Source organism: Pholcus phalangioides, unplaced genomic scaffold (assembly GCF_987345545.1).
Source record: "Pholcus phalangioides strain wild (caught in Gottingen) unplaced genomic scaffold, Ppha-v1.0 ptg000032l_1, whole genome shotgun sequence".
Classification (NCBI taxonomy): domain Eukaryota; kingdom Metazoa; phylum Arthropoda; class Arachnida; order Araneae; family Pholcidae; genus Pholcus; species Pholcus phalangioides.
This window is the reverse complement of record NW_028301622.1, coordinates 6,790,691-6,809,125: the sequence shown is the minus strand read 5'-3', so window position 1 is coordinate 6,809,125 and position 18,435 is coordinate 6,790,691. Positions and strand designations below refer to the sequence as shown.

General features: G+C 34.2%; 1 protein-coding gene across 2 annotated transcripts in view; it reads right to left on the bottom strand.

The window, feature by feature from the left end:
* Positions 1-18,435, bottom strand: part of LOC149066849 (twitchin-like) — a 303,184-nt gene that overhangs the window by 159,994 nt on the left and 124,755 nt on the right. For both annotated transcript variants that reach the window (XM_089253214.1, XM_089253215.1), the window contains 13 exons: positions 16,339-16,477; positions 16,092-16,222; positions 15,345-15,431; positions 12,872-13,078; positions 10,439-10,741; positions 9,163-9,320; positions 8,576-8,720; positions 7,345-7,489; positions 7,085-7,221; positions 3,700-4,005; positions 3,158-3,460; positions 749-1,033; positions 54-353 (listed from right to left, as the gene is read on the bottom strand). In XM_089253214.1, coding sequence (XP_089109340.1) covers positions 54-353; positions 749-1,033; positions 3,158-3,460; positions 3,700-4,005; positions 7,085-7,221; positions 7,345-7,489; positions 8,576-8,720; positions 9,163-9,320; positions 10,439-10,741; positions 12,872-13,078; positions 15,345-15,431; positions 16,092-16,222; positions 16,339-16,477 — 2,646 coding nt within the window. The remainder of the gene's footprint in view (positions 1-53; positions 354-748; positions 1,034-3,157; positions 3,461-3,699; positions 4,006-7,084; positions 7,222-7,344; positions 7,490-8,575; positions 8,721-9,162; positions 9,321-10,438; positions 10,742-12,871; positions 13,079-15,344; positions 15,432-16,091; positions 16,223-16,338; positions 16,478-18,435) is intronic.

The following is an 18,435-nucleotide window of genomic DNA, read 5'->3' as shown; positions in this document are numbered from 1 at the left end:
ATCACTGAAATTATGAAAGGTACAAAATGTTGATAACACATGACTTTACATACCATAGGGGTTTTTAGCAAGAATAGATTCAAGAGTCTCTAGTGGCTCAGATTCTCCTTCCTCATTAATTGCTACCACCCGAAACAGGTATTCTTTACCAGGTGTGAGACCAGTGACATCGAATTCTGGTTGTTCCGTTTTTCCACACCGTGTCCATCTGCCCGTGTCTTTGTCAAGTTTTTCCACCTCATAGTGTTTGATTGGTAATCCACCATCATCTTTTGGCTTGTTCCATTTCAACTTACAACCCTCTTTATGGACATCTGTAGCTTTCAAGGGTCCTTCTGGTTTGGAAGGTGTTCCTGAAACGATACAATTCTTACATTATTGGTATATTTCCCAAACATATTGTAAAAATTTTTAATTAAAATAAAGGTAATATTACTATCATGTCCCAAAATTAAATCACCTGTTCGAAGAAAGGCACAAGAACCTTCTGATAATGAACAAATGCACCCGATAAGCATATCAATTACAACCAACAGCCAAAGATAAAACCACAAATAAAATCAGGATTTATCCTCATTAATAAAGATGGCTTGTAGGCATAACTTGTGAAAAATCAAAATGAAAAATCTAAAAAATGGTGGATTTTTTTGCATTTCTCAAAAAAAATCTCATTTTTTAGATTTGTTCCCTTCTTCGAACTCTTGATCAATTCAGAGTTTACGTTAATTTTATAAATCAAAAACCTTACCTAACACTGTGACATCTACACAAACACTGTCTTTTCCAGATCCATTTGTGGCAGTTATTGTATATTTTCCTGAATGCTTCCTTGTTAATTTATTAAGATATATGTCAGAGTGATAATCACGACTGTCTACTTTCAGATGGTCATCATTAATAACTTTGATGCCTTCTCCGAATTCCCAAGTAACTTTTGGTGGTGGCTCTCCTCTTATATCTACCTCATACTTATGTGAACGTCCAACTTTAAGTACAACATTATTCAGATTGGTCCTATCAATATATGGTTTCACTGGGGGGAAAAAAACCAAAAACACAACATAAATACAAAGTGCATCATAAATCCACAGTATTTTGTTGGAAACAAAATAATACAATTGCCAAAAACTATTAGTAATCTGAATTCCAAAATTATTTAGATACATGACTGCCCCAAAGCAGAATGTGCCAAAATCTGTGATGTACATCACAGAAGAATTAGAGTGACTGCAGAACAATCTGGAAGTACTTTAAGAAAAAGTGCAAGAAAACACTATTCTGGGGATTTTTACTGCAGAACATTTCCAGTCAGCCGAGGGTTTGTTGCAGAACAATGCAAAACATTCTGCTTTCGGGCGTGACTGTTCTAGTTATTTTGTTAATTTTATTATTTTAGTTCTGGAATGTAAAAGATTACGCAGCTGAATACTTTATAATAAATGTTATGGTTGTTTCACTACTAATTTCAATATGGTTTTTTAGTGTTTTCTGGGTTGATATTAAATATTTCTTGCTGCCTTATTGTGACCACTGTGGAACTTTAAAAAAAATTCTAGATTATTAGTCTGGGTACTTTTAGGATCAGAGCATAGATTTAAGATGTCTATATCCCTTATGATGTCTGTCTATCATTGTAAAAATCATTGTCATCAACAATGATTTTTTTTTCATATTACGAGAAAAAGATTTTAAAAAAAATTTTGCCTAGATCAAAATCCCTTTGATCTACAAGTCATTTCAGTAAATTGACTGGTTTATATAGTTTTTAAAGTAATGTACAGCTCTATAACATACATGCTCAACCAGTGGCTCTCAGAGTCATCCAATGAGGCTTGCGATCTCAAACCAACCTCATTTTGTAAAAATTAACCACACGGCACATTACCAGATAACTTAAGGGACGTGGGGCTCTGTTCCAAATTACTTAAGTGGCCTGCAATACATTCTCACTTCAATTAAGTGGTCCATAGTATATTTCCAGATCACTTAAGTGATCCGCGACACACTTTCTGGTCACTTATACAAATACAACGCCACAACAGGCAAAATGCCCAACGAGGTGGCTGATAAAAAGATGCCCATAAAAATATGGATGTCATATGTTACAAAAATACAGCAACCCCATTAAAAATGCAATTAACACAAATTATAAACAATATATACACATGATAAAATATTATACAATGCCCATAAAGAATACTTATGGTTGTCTTATTCTAAGAATGGATAGCTTCTCGATTTACCCCAACATGTTTATCGTATTTCTTTTTAAACGTGTCAATTGTGTTACAATTTACTACCTCCAGGGGTAAGCTATTCCATTTATTAACAACCCTATTAGAGAAAAATTCCCTGCGACACCATAACCTTGCATTGTCCCTCACCAATCGATACTGGTGTCCCCTTGTAAAAGCAGTTGATTGGCGGTGTACTAAAAGTTCATGGTCCATCCTATCCATCCCATTGAAAATTTTGAACACTTATACATACTTATGTGACCAGAGGCACAGTCTCGCTTCAATTAAGTGGTCTGCACCACATTTACACATAATTTAAGATACTTGAGGCACATTTGCAGATCACTCAAGTGATCTGGAACAGTGCCCTAGGTCATTTAAGTAACCCACAAAACATTCTCACTTCACTCTAGTGGCTACGGCGCAGTTCCAGATCACTTAATCAGCCCACAGCTCATTTACAGATCGATTAAGTGCCTGCAGTACGTTTTCAAACCAATAAAGTGGCTCACACTCTCCAAACGGGTGAGCACCCTTGCTCTATAAATAGGATTAATGACCCTGGTATTCTACCACAGATTTTGAAATTCTCAATGTAGCCATCACCATATAATAGAGTGAAGACTTCTGCAATATACGATCTAGCAGGAAAATTTCTTTTTTAATTCGAATTCCATAAGAATGAGAAATGGATACTCACAACAAATTTAGCAACCAATAGAAAATTTTGTGAGCTGTTGTTATAGCAAACTTCTACTGCATTAAATTTGTTATTTTGTGCTACCCACATACAATTTTATCTGATATTCTGCGATAAAAAGTATGAGTAAAAAAATAGTAGACTTTTACTATAGTTTAACAATAGCCTATATAAGCATATGATGCATAAATTTCACTTAAAGTTAAAACTTTTCACTCACAGTTTCTGTGTTTCACAACATGTATAGCAGTCTCATCACTCGGCGCACTTGGTCCAGCAAGATTAACTGCTTTAACACGAAATTGAACAGAGGAATTTTCTTTCAAGTTTGTTACTTTCGCTTCACATTTGTTACTTCCTGTTTTCATGACCTCTTTCCATTCATTGCTAAACTTGTCTTTCATTTCAATAATATAGTCAGTTATTGGACGACCGCCATCTGTATCAGGAGCTGACCATTTCAAATCAGCGCTAACATTGTCATAATCTACTATAGTTGGTTTTCCTGGTTTGCTAGGCTCATCTATAATGCAAGAGAATAATTATGCATCAAATACAAATTTCTCTAATCCACCAAATCATATTCGAATACACACCACATTTGAACAACTTTAGCATTCGCATACAAAAAATAAAAAACCAAAAATTTCCCATAAATATATTCATCAGGTTTTTTAACATAAGTAGCAAACACCAACATCTGCAGTCTTAGATACATCAAACATTAAAAAAAGTCATGTGAATTAAAGTGACATAAATTACCGTAAGGATTTTTGGCAATCATTGGCTTATCGAGTTGAAGTGCATCCGATTCACCCTCCTTATTCTTCGCTTTTACTCTGAAGTTATATTTCTTCTTTGGTGTAAGAGGCTCTATGGTGAACTTTCTATCATTAGGTCCAACTTCACCTGCAGGTACCCATCGGCCGGTATCAACGTCCATCTTTTCAATTACGTAACCTTCTATTTCACTGCCACCACTGTCAGTTGGTGCCTCCCATTTCACTGTTGCTTTATCTGCAAAGACATCTTCAAGCTGCAAGGGACCTCTGGGCATTGTTGGTTTGTCTATAGAGAAAGAAAGACATTTTACACATGTCATGAGAGTTTCTGTTCCATTGTTTGAAGAAACCATTTCTTTTTGTTAAGGATTTATTCTGAAGTTATATAAAATATCTCATGAAGAAAATTTCACAGAAACAAATCCTTGTTACACTCTCGTTTTCATCATGTGCCAAATCAAGTAGAAATTATTCATTTCCATACAAACAGAAAAATTTAAGTTAATTTTTAAAAAACATATTTATCATCCAGAAGTTAATGGTGCCAGTGCAGATGATAGAAAACTTACATGATAATTAAGGAATAAAAATAATATTTGTACAACATCAAATATTAAAATACATAATAACCATTTAAAATAATATGATATTTAATATTAAAATAATGTATAGTGAAATCTCGATAAACAATACTTTGGGGACCAAGTAAAAATATTCACATATTTCATAAAATATATATATATATCGAGTATTGTTGTAACAAAGTTTCAAATAAGTAATCATATAATTTATGTTGTTTATTGCAACTGCTGTTAAGAACTAAACTAATATACTAGAGCCAGATAAACTTCTATCACGCTTCCTATAAATTGTCACTGGAGATCATGTGCCCCCCCCCCCATCCCGCAGCTGGGCCCTAGTCTGGGGAATTGGACAAGGCCCCCTCAATAGTTAATTTACAGTGTGACAAGACAAACAATGAAAGAATCATCCTAGAGCCCTGTCGGCCTTGTCCTTGCAGGGACCATGCCTAAGATCCACAATATAATGAGAGGTTAATGCATATGAGAGTATAAGTAAGATCCACCATTGATAGGGGAAAAAGAATCTCATCCCCCCAGAGAAATAAGTTAAAGTTATTAACCTTTAAAAAGAATTTTAAACTAACAGGAATTGATTAAGGCAGCAATATAAAGGTATTTTCTTTCGATATTTTAATTTTTTACAAGAATATTTAAAAATAATCTAAGTTTTTGATTACAAGGAAGATTTGATTATAATGACACATGCAGATTTTCCTGCATATGCCTCTGACTGAATATGGGGTTTTTTACATGTTTAAAGCAACTTAAACCTATTTATAAATAATCTAAACCTTGTCTTTGCATCTGCATTACACAGATGATGAGCAGCCGACCAGCAAAAAATAGTGATAAGATCTCTTGTTCATTGAATGTCAAATGTCTCTTATTCTTTTTTATTTGCAGGCACATCTTAAGCATTTTCTTCTGGACATAGTAGAACCCGTAATCAAAACCATCTTAAAGTGGGGTGGGGGGGAGACACTTAGACATGTGACCTGGAGTCCTCAAAAGAAGGGAGGGAGGCTCATGAGATTGAGATCTGATTAAAAATTTCAGAAGTAAGCATGTAAAGTGGTAAGCAGACATTTCTAGACAGGTATGGGGCCTCAGAAAAATTACTTTTGCCGAGACCCCCATACTGCTCTAAAGATGGCTCTGCTCTAATTTAGCACTTAGTCAATTTATTGATTTTTCTTATGTTTGTGTGTGTATATATATTTGTTATCACCTCTCTCTCTCTCTCACCCCCCCCCCCAATAGAATTATTTCCTTGATTTAACAAACAAAACTGTTCCACCTGATTTGTTAAGTCAGGGTTCAACTGTATTTCCATAATTGATTAATCCTTATTGTAAATAGGCTTTATTTACTAAAATTAGAAGAAAAATCCTAGCATGATGCAATTGAACCTTTATACATCCTTTGAAGAGCTTATGGGAATTTATATTGCTTCAAGTTATCTAAAATTTGAGTTGTAGAAATTGAATTTACAGAAAATATATTTTATTAGACATCACAATTACTTCATTGAGTCACACTAGTTTGAGCAAGTGAAGTTCGACTGTATATGTATACAATAGAAGTCCATTATAATGACAACTCACAATCACTGGAAAAATTGTCATTATAACGGACTTCTCGTTGTAAACGAATATTTTTTTTTTACATTAGCTCTTTGGCAATCACCTGTAAATCACTCGTTTTATCAAGATTGTCATTATAAGCCTTACTTCTTATAACAGACTTTTACTGTATCTGAGCTATCATATTGTTAAAATAGCAGTTTCTCAGTCTCAGCATGGGAGCAGGGCACGAGTGGTGTGCATTGGTAATACTGATATGATATGAGTTATTCTCATCCATCACCATGTTGGCTACCATTAGGTCTGTGGGCTTGATCCTAGGGCTGCAATATGCCTTCGCAGGGCCCTGGGACAGACATTTTATTGGGAGGCCCTTAGAAGGAAAAAAAATTATGTAAAATAAATATTCATTATTTGTGAGGCCCCCATTCAGCTCGGAGCCCCGGTTGTCCCAGCCACTTGTATAACTAGTTTCTCATGAGGCCCCATTCTTGGCCTACAGGTGATGTGCCTTGGTGCACCTCCCATGTTCCCTCCATATCCATGTATTTAATATGCCATTTTGTGTACAGTAAATGGGGAAGTGTGGGTATGGAGGGGGAATTGTGGGAGGAGTCCTGCTGTTGGTTGGCTTGGGGCTGTGTGGCCTGGTGCGGGCGGTTTGCTGGTCTTCGATGTTGTTCAATTTTAAACCGTGGCCCATGTTTCCTGAGATGAATCAGCTTATATTCCCTAGGGGTACAGAGCGGGGATCACGGTTGGTCTGGAGGTTGTCCTAGCCTAGTTACGGCCCTGCTTAATCTCAGGAATGGCAACAAAAAGTATTGGACCTGAAGCAACCACGAATAGATGGTATCTAAATATGCCTTTGGCAAAAATCTTATCCATTCTAGACTAGGACGGAAGTATAACTTTTCCTTCAGAGAGAAAGATTTATGACCTAACTTGATTGGTAGTAAATTTCCGTATGGTGAAGTTGATATGACTGAAGTTGACGAGTAGTGGAAAGAAAGAAAATGTCTCAGCATTGCATTGATGTTATGAGTTAAAGATAAAAGGGCTGTTATTATTCCTCTTTTTTAGTTGTGATGGTGGCTTTGAAAATATTGTATTATAGAGAAGAAATTATTATACCATAACAAACTTATTAAAGTGATTAAATGGATACATAACATTAAATATAAAATGATTTCATTACCAAGAACAACAATGTCAGCCTCTCCAACACACGTTCCACTGCTGTTTGTCAAAGTTAGTGTCATTTTCCCACTGTCATTCCTTTCTGCATCTTTGATTGTAATTATAGTGTTCTTCGCTGACTTTTCGATTTTTATCCTGATCATAGAAAGAATAAACATATACATACATAATTATCACAAACAAAAAAACACTGAATAATATATCACTATACAAAGGCCCACTAAAGCTTTATTGGTTTATGGCATTTCCATTAATTACCTTTTTGTTGCATTGATTTCTGTTTTATTCAGTGCCCATTTTATGTCTGGTGGTGGTTCTCCTCCAATGTTAATATCATATTTTATAACCTGTCCCTTTTTGACAACCATGTTCTTGAGATCATCACCTATGATAAAAGGCTTGACTGGAAAGTAAAAAAAGCATTAAAAATGTAATTTTTCAAAAATGACATCAATACATATCCTATAGATCAATTAGAACAATCAATCAAAAAAAAATGTTCTTTAAATTGTCTTTAAAACTTTTCAACTAGTCTTCAGGAACTGAAATCAATTGCATTGAATTAAAGGCATTCATTTGACTATAGACTTGATGTGTAAAGCCAGGGATAATTCTATTAAACAAATTATGTGTCTGTTCCCCTCAGTTTTAACTACATACAATCGGATCACTGTATCTACAGATATTTAGTTTCAACTTTTTCCCTGGATAGCTGATACGATGGATGGTAAAAAAAGCACTCTTGTGACCTAAATCACTAGATACAATTGAGTTCCCTTATAACAGCGGATACTTCAGAAATTTATAATAAGATTTTCATCAATTATAAATCTACTTTTTTCAATAATTCTAAAATTATTTCTTTCATTAAAAATGTTTTCAGCACTTATGCGAATTCTGAAACTATGCATACCTTTTGGATGCAGAATTTAGCCTCTCAAAATGTGTAGCCTATAGGAAGTCATAGGCCTGAAAAACTGTTCTGCTCTGGGTTCTTGAAAATTTGTTATGACAACCCTTTTAATGTATTAAATGCACAGCATTATTATTGAATCTGAAAAATATCCCACAGGTCTAAATGCAGCAGTACGGATTCCAGTGGCAGAGTGCTTTATTTATTTTTTATTTATTTATATTTTTGGAATTTAACCATTTTTCTATGTAAAGTAGCTATTTCCTAAAAATAGTCAGTGGGTCACAGCAAAAAAGCTCAGAGGGCTACATTTGGTTCACAGGCCATGGATTGAAGATCCCTGATCTAGAGTGAGTATGAAAAAAATACCACGAAAGTGATGGCAAGTCTAGGATTGTACTCATGCTGATGTCATAGTTCAAAAATTGCATGGCTTGTATATTTCAAAATATATGATGACATTAGCATGTGCTCATATATTTTGAAATATTTTATGTATGCTTATATAGCTTTATGAATAATATATAGAGAAAATATATATATCAACATAAAAAATCTACCTCATATTTTACTCACCTAATCTGGGTCTCATTAACATTGGTTTTGTGGGATCACTCGGTTCACCTGGACCTGCTTTATTTATTGCTCTGACTCGAAACTCATATTGAGCACCTTCTTTCAGTCCTTCAACTTTACCTCCTGTGGAGTCAGCTGGATATTCCTAAGCATAAAAATTAATAGTATCATTCCAAGGGATACAGTTAACTAATTACATCCATAAAATTCACATTTAAGAAAATATGTTCAAAGTTTAGCTATTACTAAAATTCCTTCAAAAATCAAAAACAGTTTCTTAGTTTTCCAAAACCTCAGAGTTATATCAATGATTTGCAAAGTAATGTTTTTAGTTTTTTAATGTTTTGAGTTATAAAAATTGATTGATAAAACTTTAATAGGTGATAAGGTGATAAGAGAGGCGTATAAGTGAATAGCATTATTTACAGTCATTACCTTGACCGGGATTGCATAAAATCATCTTATGGGAGGAAATGTATAAGTGAGAGATCACTGCATATATATTGAATATTATATATAAATTCTAATAATAACATAAGTTTTGTTACTAAAGTTTGATAGCTTTTCACACAAACTTAAATACTTACAGGACCAGTAGTCCATTCCTTAGAAAATTTGTCTTTGTATTCAATGACATATCCTGTGATTGGAGATCCTCCATCTTTCTCTGGCTTTGTCCACTTCAGTTCCACCATATCTTTATCAAAGTCTACAATTTCCAAGTTTCCTGGCTTTGATGGTTCATCTAAGTCACAAATTTGAGTAGATTGAAAATTCCATCACTTAATTCTATACTGAAATATCAGTTTTCTTTTTGAATTAAAAACTGTTAATACTAACAATTAAGATATGATTACTATAATGGGAGTTAATTTTAGTAATAACAAAATATTGATATTTCGGACAGTTATAATAAGAGTAATGTAGAAATTAAATCAGAGGAAAAAAACTGTTTGCAAACTGGGTCTATCACTATGACCATACAACTGCACTATGGCAAATAACATATAGTCAGCAGATTATACATAGGAAATTATGGTCTATTTCTTTTTATTATTATTATGTATATGTCACAGTAAATGTGATAAATCTGGTGATTATGCAGTCAATGGTAAATTTGATAAATTTTGGTAAGCTATCACATTTACCAATGATTATGTATAATCACCAGCTCATATTGGTAAATATAAATCATCAATGAATTACTTGAATTTGCCAGCCATTTTGCTCAAACTTCAGACTAGGATGATGGATTTCATCTGTGATGTTGATTATGTTTAAAAATGTTGATGTTAAGAAAGCAAGATACTGATAATAATTTATACGTTTTATCCTCATAACAATTATTTTAATTCAATTTAACTTTTGTGGCAACATATGTGTAGTACACCCATCATGTATGGAAGATACTGATAAGTGTGGTTAAACTGAAGTGATATTTCTGCATTATTTCTTCCATATTTATCACACTCATTAATTTCACTCAGGATTTATGCATAATCACTGGCATGAGTGATAAAATGTAGGAAAATTTGTCAAACTTTCCTAGATAATTGATGATTATGTATAATAACTAGCAAGTATGAATAATCACTAATTTATAACATATACAGTATCTGTTATAGTTGAGTGAGGCCATCCGTAGAAACCACGGACAACCCGTAGCAGTTGACAACTCTGCATATACCGTAACATATGTATGATTGCTAAACAGATAATCAAGTTCATTCATGGTTAATTTTGTTTTTTAATTCTGATCATTACTTTGGGGTGGGGGAGAAAAGTTAAGCTTAACAGTATTTATACAATATGTCTTGTAATATCTATTTTCATATTTTAGTTATTGAGAAGAGCTAGTCATACCAAATGGATCTTTGGCTAGAATAGACTTGGCAGACACTAATGGATCAGATGCACCTTTCTTATTCACAGCCCTCACTCTAAACTTGTATTCTTTTTTATTAACAAGTCCAGTAGCATCAAAATTGCAACTTTCTGTTGTCCCAATCTCGATCCATCCACCTCTGGCACCAAGGTCCTGCATCTCAACTAGATAATGAGATAAGGGCATTCCACCAGTATCCAGAGGAGGTTTCCAACTCAGTTTACAACGATCCTTGAAAATATCTGTGACGTCTAGTGGTCCTTGTGGTGGTTGAGGAACATCTAAAATAAAATAAATTAATAATTTATACGCAGAATCGAAACAATTTTTTTCTGGCACCAAGATACCAAAACTTATAATTAAATAAGACGAGAAGAAAAAACCAAATGTGATATTTACATGTTAACCCAAACTTCACAGATACTGTGGTCAGATCAGTGTCTGACTTTTCAGACATAATTATTCTGCCAAGCAACAAGGAGTAAAGATTTGGTAGCCAATCCAAATAACAACTAAGTACTATAAATCAAGACACCCACAGTGTGTCAAAATGAATTAGGATTCATGGTTTTTACATTGCTGTTTGCCTTCAGCATTGATTCTTCTTCCTTTTTCTCTTTTGTCTGATACAATAAAGAAGAATCATTGCTATTTGCATTTGGTATTGATTCGTCTTTATTGTATTGGTATCACAGGCAAAGAATTCAAATTATCTCTTAGCATGCAAACTTTATGCTTTAACTCTGTACTGTTTCCTTCTTGTTGACAACATTGCTATCATGCATTTGTAGTAAAGACTCTCTGTGTGAGTGTACTAATTTAATGCAGTTATTTTTTCCTTGAACATAATTTGTCAACTTGAACTTACTCTGATACCTTTATATTGATTTAATATTGTCATTATGTCTTGGTGATCCATCATTTACTGCTCCCAAACTTCTGATGTCGATGTGGTCTGATGCATGACAAAAAAGTTGTTGATGGTATAGTCATTTTAATATTGTCACAGTATGTTTAATTAATTGAGGCTTAACAAAGAAATACCTATAAATTCAAATTGGTTTTATTCTTCAAACACTCGTGAAACTAATCAGTACAGGCAGGGCTTCAACTAGATGCTTGGTCACCCGGGGCAAGCGCACATTTTGACACACCCCTTGTAATATTGAAAGAGAGGTTTTAGAATGAAATTTGCGCCCCCCTCGGGTCTAGCGCCCGGGGGCACAACACCCCCCTGCTTCTCCCTAGTTGCGCCCTGAGTACAGGAGAGAACAATTGAATGCCCTAGTAATAGTTCAGTGCATGGTTATATACACCTTTTTGTCCATACCAGGATTCGAACCTGGGACCACAGGATGAGAGGCATGCACAACAGACCTGTAGCTGGAAATTTCGTTCCGGGGAGACAAAGTGATACAACAATAGATTTGGCCATCTTTTTCTCTTTCTTCGGTCATTTTCTCACATTTCAGGGGGGGGGGGCAGACCCCCAATTCCCCCCCCCCCCCGCTACGGCCTTGATGCATAAAATCACTGCATAATACTTGCTGTGTTGTCTCTTTTGTTGCAATATCATACTTATCATATGAAGCTGTGTCTTTCTTGACAAATTTACATTTGTAGTATACGTTAAAAACTCACACAGATACAAACTCTAAAGACACAACAGGCAATTTTCCCAACAAGGGGTTTTATACAAAAAACTAGTAACTAGAGTTCCCAAAATATTATAACTACCACTGATTACCTTTATTACAAAGATTTGAAAAAGCATTTTCTGGCTACAGACCAGGAACAGCAGCTTTCCCTCAGGGAAGGGGGGTAACAGTCGAAAGTGTAGAATTTTAGGTGGAAACAAAAAAAAACTGTTGTAAAATCATAAAATTTTACAGTGATGGAAGTGGCAAATTCATGTTTGAACCCCCCCCCCCCCTCAAAACAAAAATCCTAGTTACTGCTGTGGCTGCCACGGATTATTCTTCACAGAGGTAATTCTTTATTTGTAGTTTCTACTGTGGTTCTGCCGTCATTTGCCAGGTGATTCATTTATATCTCTTCAAAGGAATCAGAATCTCAGCTGCATAAGTCTCCTTCTAGAATGGGGGAACTCCTTCTAGAATGGGGGAACTCCTTCTTCTGGATGGGGAAGAACCTTTGCTTTACCAAAGTTGAATGGTTTTGAACAGTTGAGATGAATTTGACATTTTTGAACAGTTCACAATGAATTAGGAGATAACCAATGGTTCCTATTTTAATTTTGTAAATATCTGACTGGATGTAGTACATTTCAGTAATTCATAGGAATAATCTGAACACTGAAAATATACAAGTTGAAACAAGTTCGAGCAAAAAATTAAACACAAATAAAAATTTAATATAAGAAGAATGGTGACTGAAATCTTTGCACATACCAAGAAAGTTGAAATTAATTTTTGCTTTGTCTTCTCCCTGTGCATTTCCAACACAAAGCTCATAATCACCACTTGCATCTCTTGGTGGTTTTCGGAATGTCACCACTATTTTATCATTTCTTACTGAGATTTCAACATCTTTAGGGTTTACAGGTTTCCCATTCCTTAGTAGCTTTGCAGCAATGTCTGATACCTTTGTTCCAGGAACTAGAATAAAAATAATAATAATTTTTATAATAAGCAAAACAAAAGTGAAATTACAAATGCAAAAATAAAAATGTTTCGTAAACTACAGTGATAACCCGACTTATGCCATCCCGAGTTATACAAATTCAGTCACATGATTTTCTGTGCAAGAATGCACATACGAAGGTTTTTAACAGCTGGCTGATGCGAAGATATATTTAGGAAAGAGAGAAATTAGAAAAAAAGATTAGTGAAAGGACGTGGGGTCGATTCCCTGCAAAGGCAGTTCAATTTTCTCTTTCCTAAATATATCTTCGTATCAGTCAGCTGTTAAAAAACCTTCATATAGATAGCAGAGACTGACATCATCCTCGAATATGAATGCACATCCTCATTTCAAACATCCTCAAATTCAAGTATAATCACAGGATTACTACAGAAATGGCAAGTTAGGCATTTTAACCTATGGGTCATGGGACGGGCTTTCAAGATGGGTCATATATTTCTTGTTTTGACATTGGTTTTATCAATTTCTATAACAAAACATTTTGTTAATAAGGAATGTCTAATAAGCATTTTTAAAATAGAGCCATGGTTCACAAAGCTAATCATGCTCGTGATTTTGGGTCGCAGTTAAAATAGGGTTAAGAATCCCTGAGGTAGATACTATTAAATGATAGTGAAGTAAAATTTTTTTGGTTAATCAGAATACCACATGAACAAAGCTATGCTGATTTTTTGAGAGGTTACAATATAGGCTGGAGGAAATTAAAGCTTTAAAGGGGTGAAAACGTTATTGTGATTCAATAAATGGAATCTCATAGCTTGTCTGGCATCTCCAATTTTTGTAGATTGATCATGATTTTATATTTCAAGTCCAACGCTATTGCCAATCCAGAAAAAATTTGTTTGAAAGTTGTTTTTTTTCTTGCTTTCACACAAGCAGCGCAATTTCATAGGATGGGTTACCCCAGTGTCATGAAAAAAGTCATTTTGTAAATCACAGGCAAATACAGAAGTGGTGGGGTATAAGGACGATCTTCCCCTACTTCAGTGAAAAAATTATATTATTGACATAGGCGGGAAGAGAGGTGGACGTTCCCCTTGCTCTCTTGTTCACAATGCATACTGTCTGTCAGTCCTGACATACTGTCAGGATGTGGGGGGGGAGGGGGCTTTTCCCACAGTAGTGATGGGTATGTTTGTATTAATTCATGATAACCAAACAGCTAAAAAAATTTTTTTCTCTCAACAATGGCCTGATAAGTTTCATAAGCTGCAAGCATAATTTGAAGTTTTGTTTAACTATCCAGGATGTCCCAAATTGTTTGTACAACATATATATCTGCAACTGTTGACTTTAGAGAAACCACTAGCATATATGCAAAGGGAGGGGTGTCTAACCCCCCTCCCAAGCCAAGATTATAGTGTTTCTTTCTCCCCCCCCCCCCGAGAAAATTCTGTGTACACTTATGAGATGTCCTAAATTTCCTAAGCAGTCGTATACATAAAAAATTAAAAAAATTGAATTTTTAGGCAGATCCTGTGTTCTAAAATTTTCAACTAGTGAAATGTAAATGGGGCTCTGGGAAGTCATTTATAAAAAAAAAAATCATATTTTTAAATGCAATACCAACAGAGATATTTGCCTTTGAAAATTTCAGCATTTATCACCAATGATTGAGGGTGCGGTTCACAAATTGTGAAACGTAAATTAAATTCAAAGTTGTAAAAATTCTGTAACTGTCAAAATAATTGTTAAGAAATGTAATTATTATTTATTGTGAATAAAAAAATAAAATGGTTGAGTTCATTCTACAGTCTAAAAATGGCAACTTTTATGCCAATGAAAACTTGTCAACACATTAAGTTGCATAAACATAGTGATTTTGTATATTTAATATCTCCATAAATATTGCGTTTAAAAATAGGAAATGCTCTGCAAATGACTTTTCAGAGCCCGATCTAAATTTCAATAAATTGAAGTTTTGGTGTACTGGGACTGTATAAAAAGTTAATTTCTCTTTATTTTTTTATGTATACAATCCGTCAAATAAATTTTGAGATTAAAATCAATGGTTGCAGAGATCTAGGCTGTGCTGACAATTTGGGACAGCCTGTATAAATTGAAGTTAGATGTGAGCAAACGAAACATTTTCAGATCTAATGAAAGACTATCTTGTCTATTGAGATTTAGATTAATCAAATAAATTCTAAAAATCTGCTACATTATAAATCAAATCAAATTTGTATTATATATATATTCAATAATTAGCAATGTACTCACTAGTAAACGGAATCTCTGCGACAAACTGCTTATTAGCATCTCCACTAAACTGAGTTTTATCTGTATTAATTTTTGGAGGCTTCTCGCCTGAAATTGAAAAAGAAAGAATTGAAATTTTAGGTTGAGCAGAATCAAATATAATACTATAACACAAATAACTGTCCTACAATATTTGAGAAAAATTTTAATTGGAGCGATAAATATGTTACAGTGAAAGACTGGTGTCTGGCAAATATGTCTATATTCTACAGTGAATGTCAGCATTCACAAAGTTGCTTGGTGTATGTCCAAAATATTTGCTAAATATCATTATTTCTCACTAACACAGGCAAATGTCGACATTCAGCATGCACTGATGTGGTAAATGTTGAATAAAAATATTTTTGTTATGTTACAACACAAATGCAACATTTTAAATCATACTTTATTATTAAAACATATTATGATATATGTCAAAATAGGAGAAAGCTTAAGTAACAGCACATGTAAATAAACTGATTCCTCCATGTGTCCCCATCTCATTTTGACCCCCACCAGAGCTTATCTGTGCTTGTCGACATACACCAGCGATTGTCCAAATATATAAGAATGTAACCAAATATTCTGTCTTTCACTGACGTATTTGGTATGTGTCGACATTCACCGGAGAATATTGGCATTTTATAATTTTGGTCTTTCACAGTAACAAATACGCTGTAAAATAGAATGTATCACAGATTAGTAATCTCAAATAAAAAAAAAAATTACCCTCAACGACAGAAAGCCTCCCACTGGTTGACAGCTCCTTGCTCCTGCACTCATACTCAGCACTATCTCCCATACTGCAATTGCTGATTATTAGTTGATGTCGACCATCTCCAAGTGACTTTATGGAGATGCTTCAGTAAAAGGAACATCATTGAATTTAGTACTTCTACTTTCTTCTGTGGTTAAGAAACACAATAAATATGTTAAAAGAAGAAAACAAAGAAATTCAATCTTTCATAATACTGACTTGTCTGAAGGCTTGATTGGTTCCCCATTTCTGAACCATTCAGCTGGAGCTTTTTTATCCATCAGCTCAACTTCTAGCACAGCCTGCTCCCTTTCTATGGCAGTCTGGTCTTTGAGCTTCTTCACAAATTTGTTTGATGCTGAGGAATAAATTCATGACAATTTTGAAAAAAAATTGAAGTACATATTGCAGTATGAGAATAGTGTATACTTTTTCAGATCCCCCCCCCCCTGCATGCACAAACGTGGTGGTTGCTTTTTCCCATTGTGGAATTTTTTTTTAACCTCAGGGAGTTGGGTCCTAACTTAAAGGATTGTGTAAGTTTTTTCTTAGACATATGGTGAATATGAACTTAGGGACCTTTCACCAGAGGACAGCACTTTAAGTTGAACATTTGTGGGGGGGATGAAGTTTAAGATGGCTTCCAGGAGAAAGTACCTCCGGGAAAAGTGTGATTCGTTACATATAATTTAGCAATAAAATTCGAGAAAAAATTATGTGTGGTAATAAATGTATATACCCTGCATCATTCTTGGTTGAAGAAATTTGAATGAAGTGAATTATTTTTTCACAAAAAAAAAAAAATAACTGAAAATTTGAAAAAAAATAAAGTTTTGCTGAAATTTATGATTTTAATGGGTTTTTTTTTTCAAAAATGCAAAAGCATCTTGAAAATTCCAAAAAATGAATACTTAGGTCTGAAAGAGTTCTAAAATATAGAAGACATATGGCGGCAGCAGTATAACATGAAACCAGAGCATAACTCTATTAGCATAAATGTTATATTGCATTATAAAAATTTCATAAAGACATTCTGGCACAGGCCTACCTAAAAAAATAAATCCTGGTTTTTCAATTTACCATTTTCTACATTACTATATAAAAATTTATAAGAAATTGAAAATCATAAAACACTTTATTCCATTGTCACCACTGACCCATTACCAAATCATTCAAGTAGCCCGAGGCATATTTCTAGATCACTTAAGTGGACAGAGGCACATTTCTAGATCACTTAAGTGGACAGAGGCACATTTCTATATCACTTAAGTGGACAGAGGCACATTTCTATATCACTTAAGTGGACAGAGGCACATTTCTATATCACTTAAGTGGACGATGCTACACTTTCAGATCACTCAAATGACCTATGATACATTTCCAGATCACTTAAACTACCCACAGCACATTTACAGATCGCTTAAGTGGACAGCATTACACTTTCAGATCAACTTAACTACCCATAACATATTTCTAGATAACCTAAGTGGCCAGCAAAACAAGCCAATGAAGTGGCCTACACTCTTCAAAAGGTTGAGCAGAGCCCTGCCCTAAAGTAAACAGTTTTTGGACAAGTAAGGACCTTATTTTCAAAAAGGAACACTTCCAATTTTTCTAAAATGTACTTTTCAATGGTTTTTGAATCTTTGGGATGAGCTTTGTCGGATTAGCATGTTGGGGGAAATCGAGAAGCTATCCATACTTAGAATAAGACAACCATAAGTATTCTTTATGGGCATTGTATAGTATTTTATCATGTGTATATATTGTTTATAATTTTGGTTAATTGCATTTTTAATTGGGTTTCTATATTTTTGAAATAAATGACATCCATATTTTTATGGGCACCTTTTTCTCAGCCACCTAGTTGGGCATTTTGCCTGTTGTGGCGTTATATTTGTATTTGTATTAGTTCCCAATGTCCGGGGAAATATATTGTTATTCCGTTGTTATGTTTGTATATTTTCGTTTGATTGTATATTTTTGTTAATTGCATTTTTAATTGGGTTGCTATATTTTTTTTGGAAATATATGACATCCATATTTTTATGGGCATCTTTTTTTCAGCCACCTCGTTGGGCATTTTGCCTGTTGTGGCATTGTATTTGTATTAAGCAACAGGGTTTATTCAAACAAAATTATTTTTGGTCAAAATTACAATGTGAAAGTGGTTGTTTCTACCAAAAGAGAACATATACACCCTGTTCATTCACTTCTGTATTTTTCATTCAAAAGGGAACAAAACAAAGCAGTTGCCCTATTAAGGGATTTTATTCAAAATAGCATATTTTTCAGAAGTGTTTTCAAAGTCACATC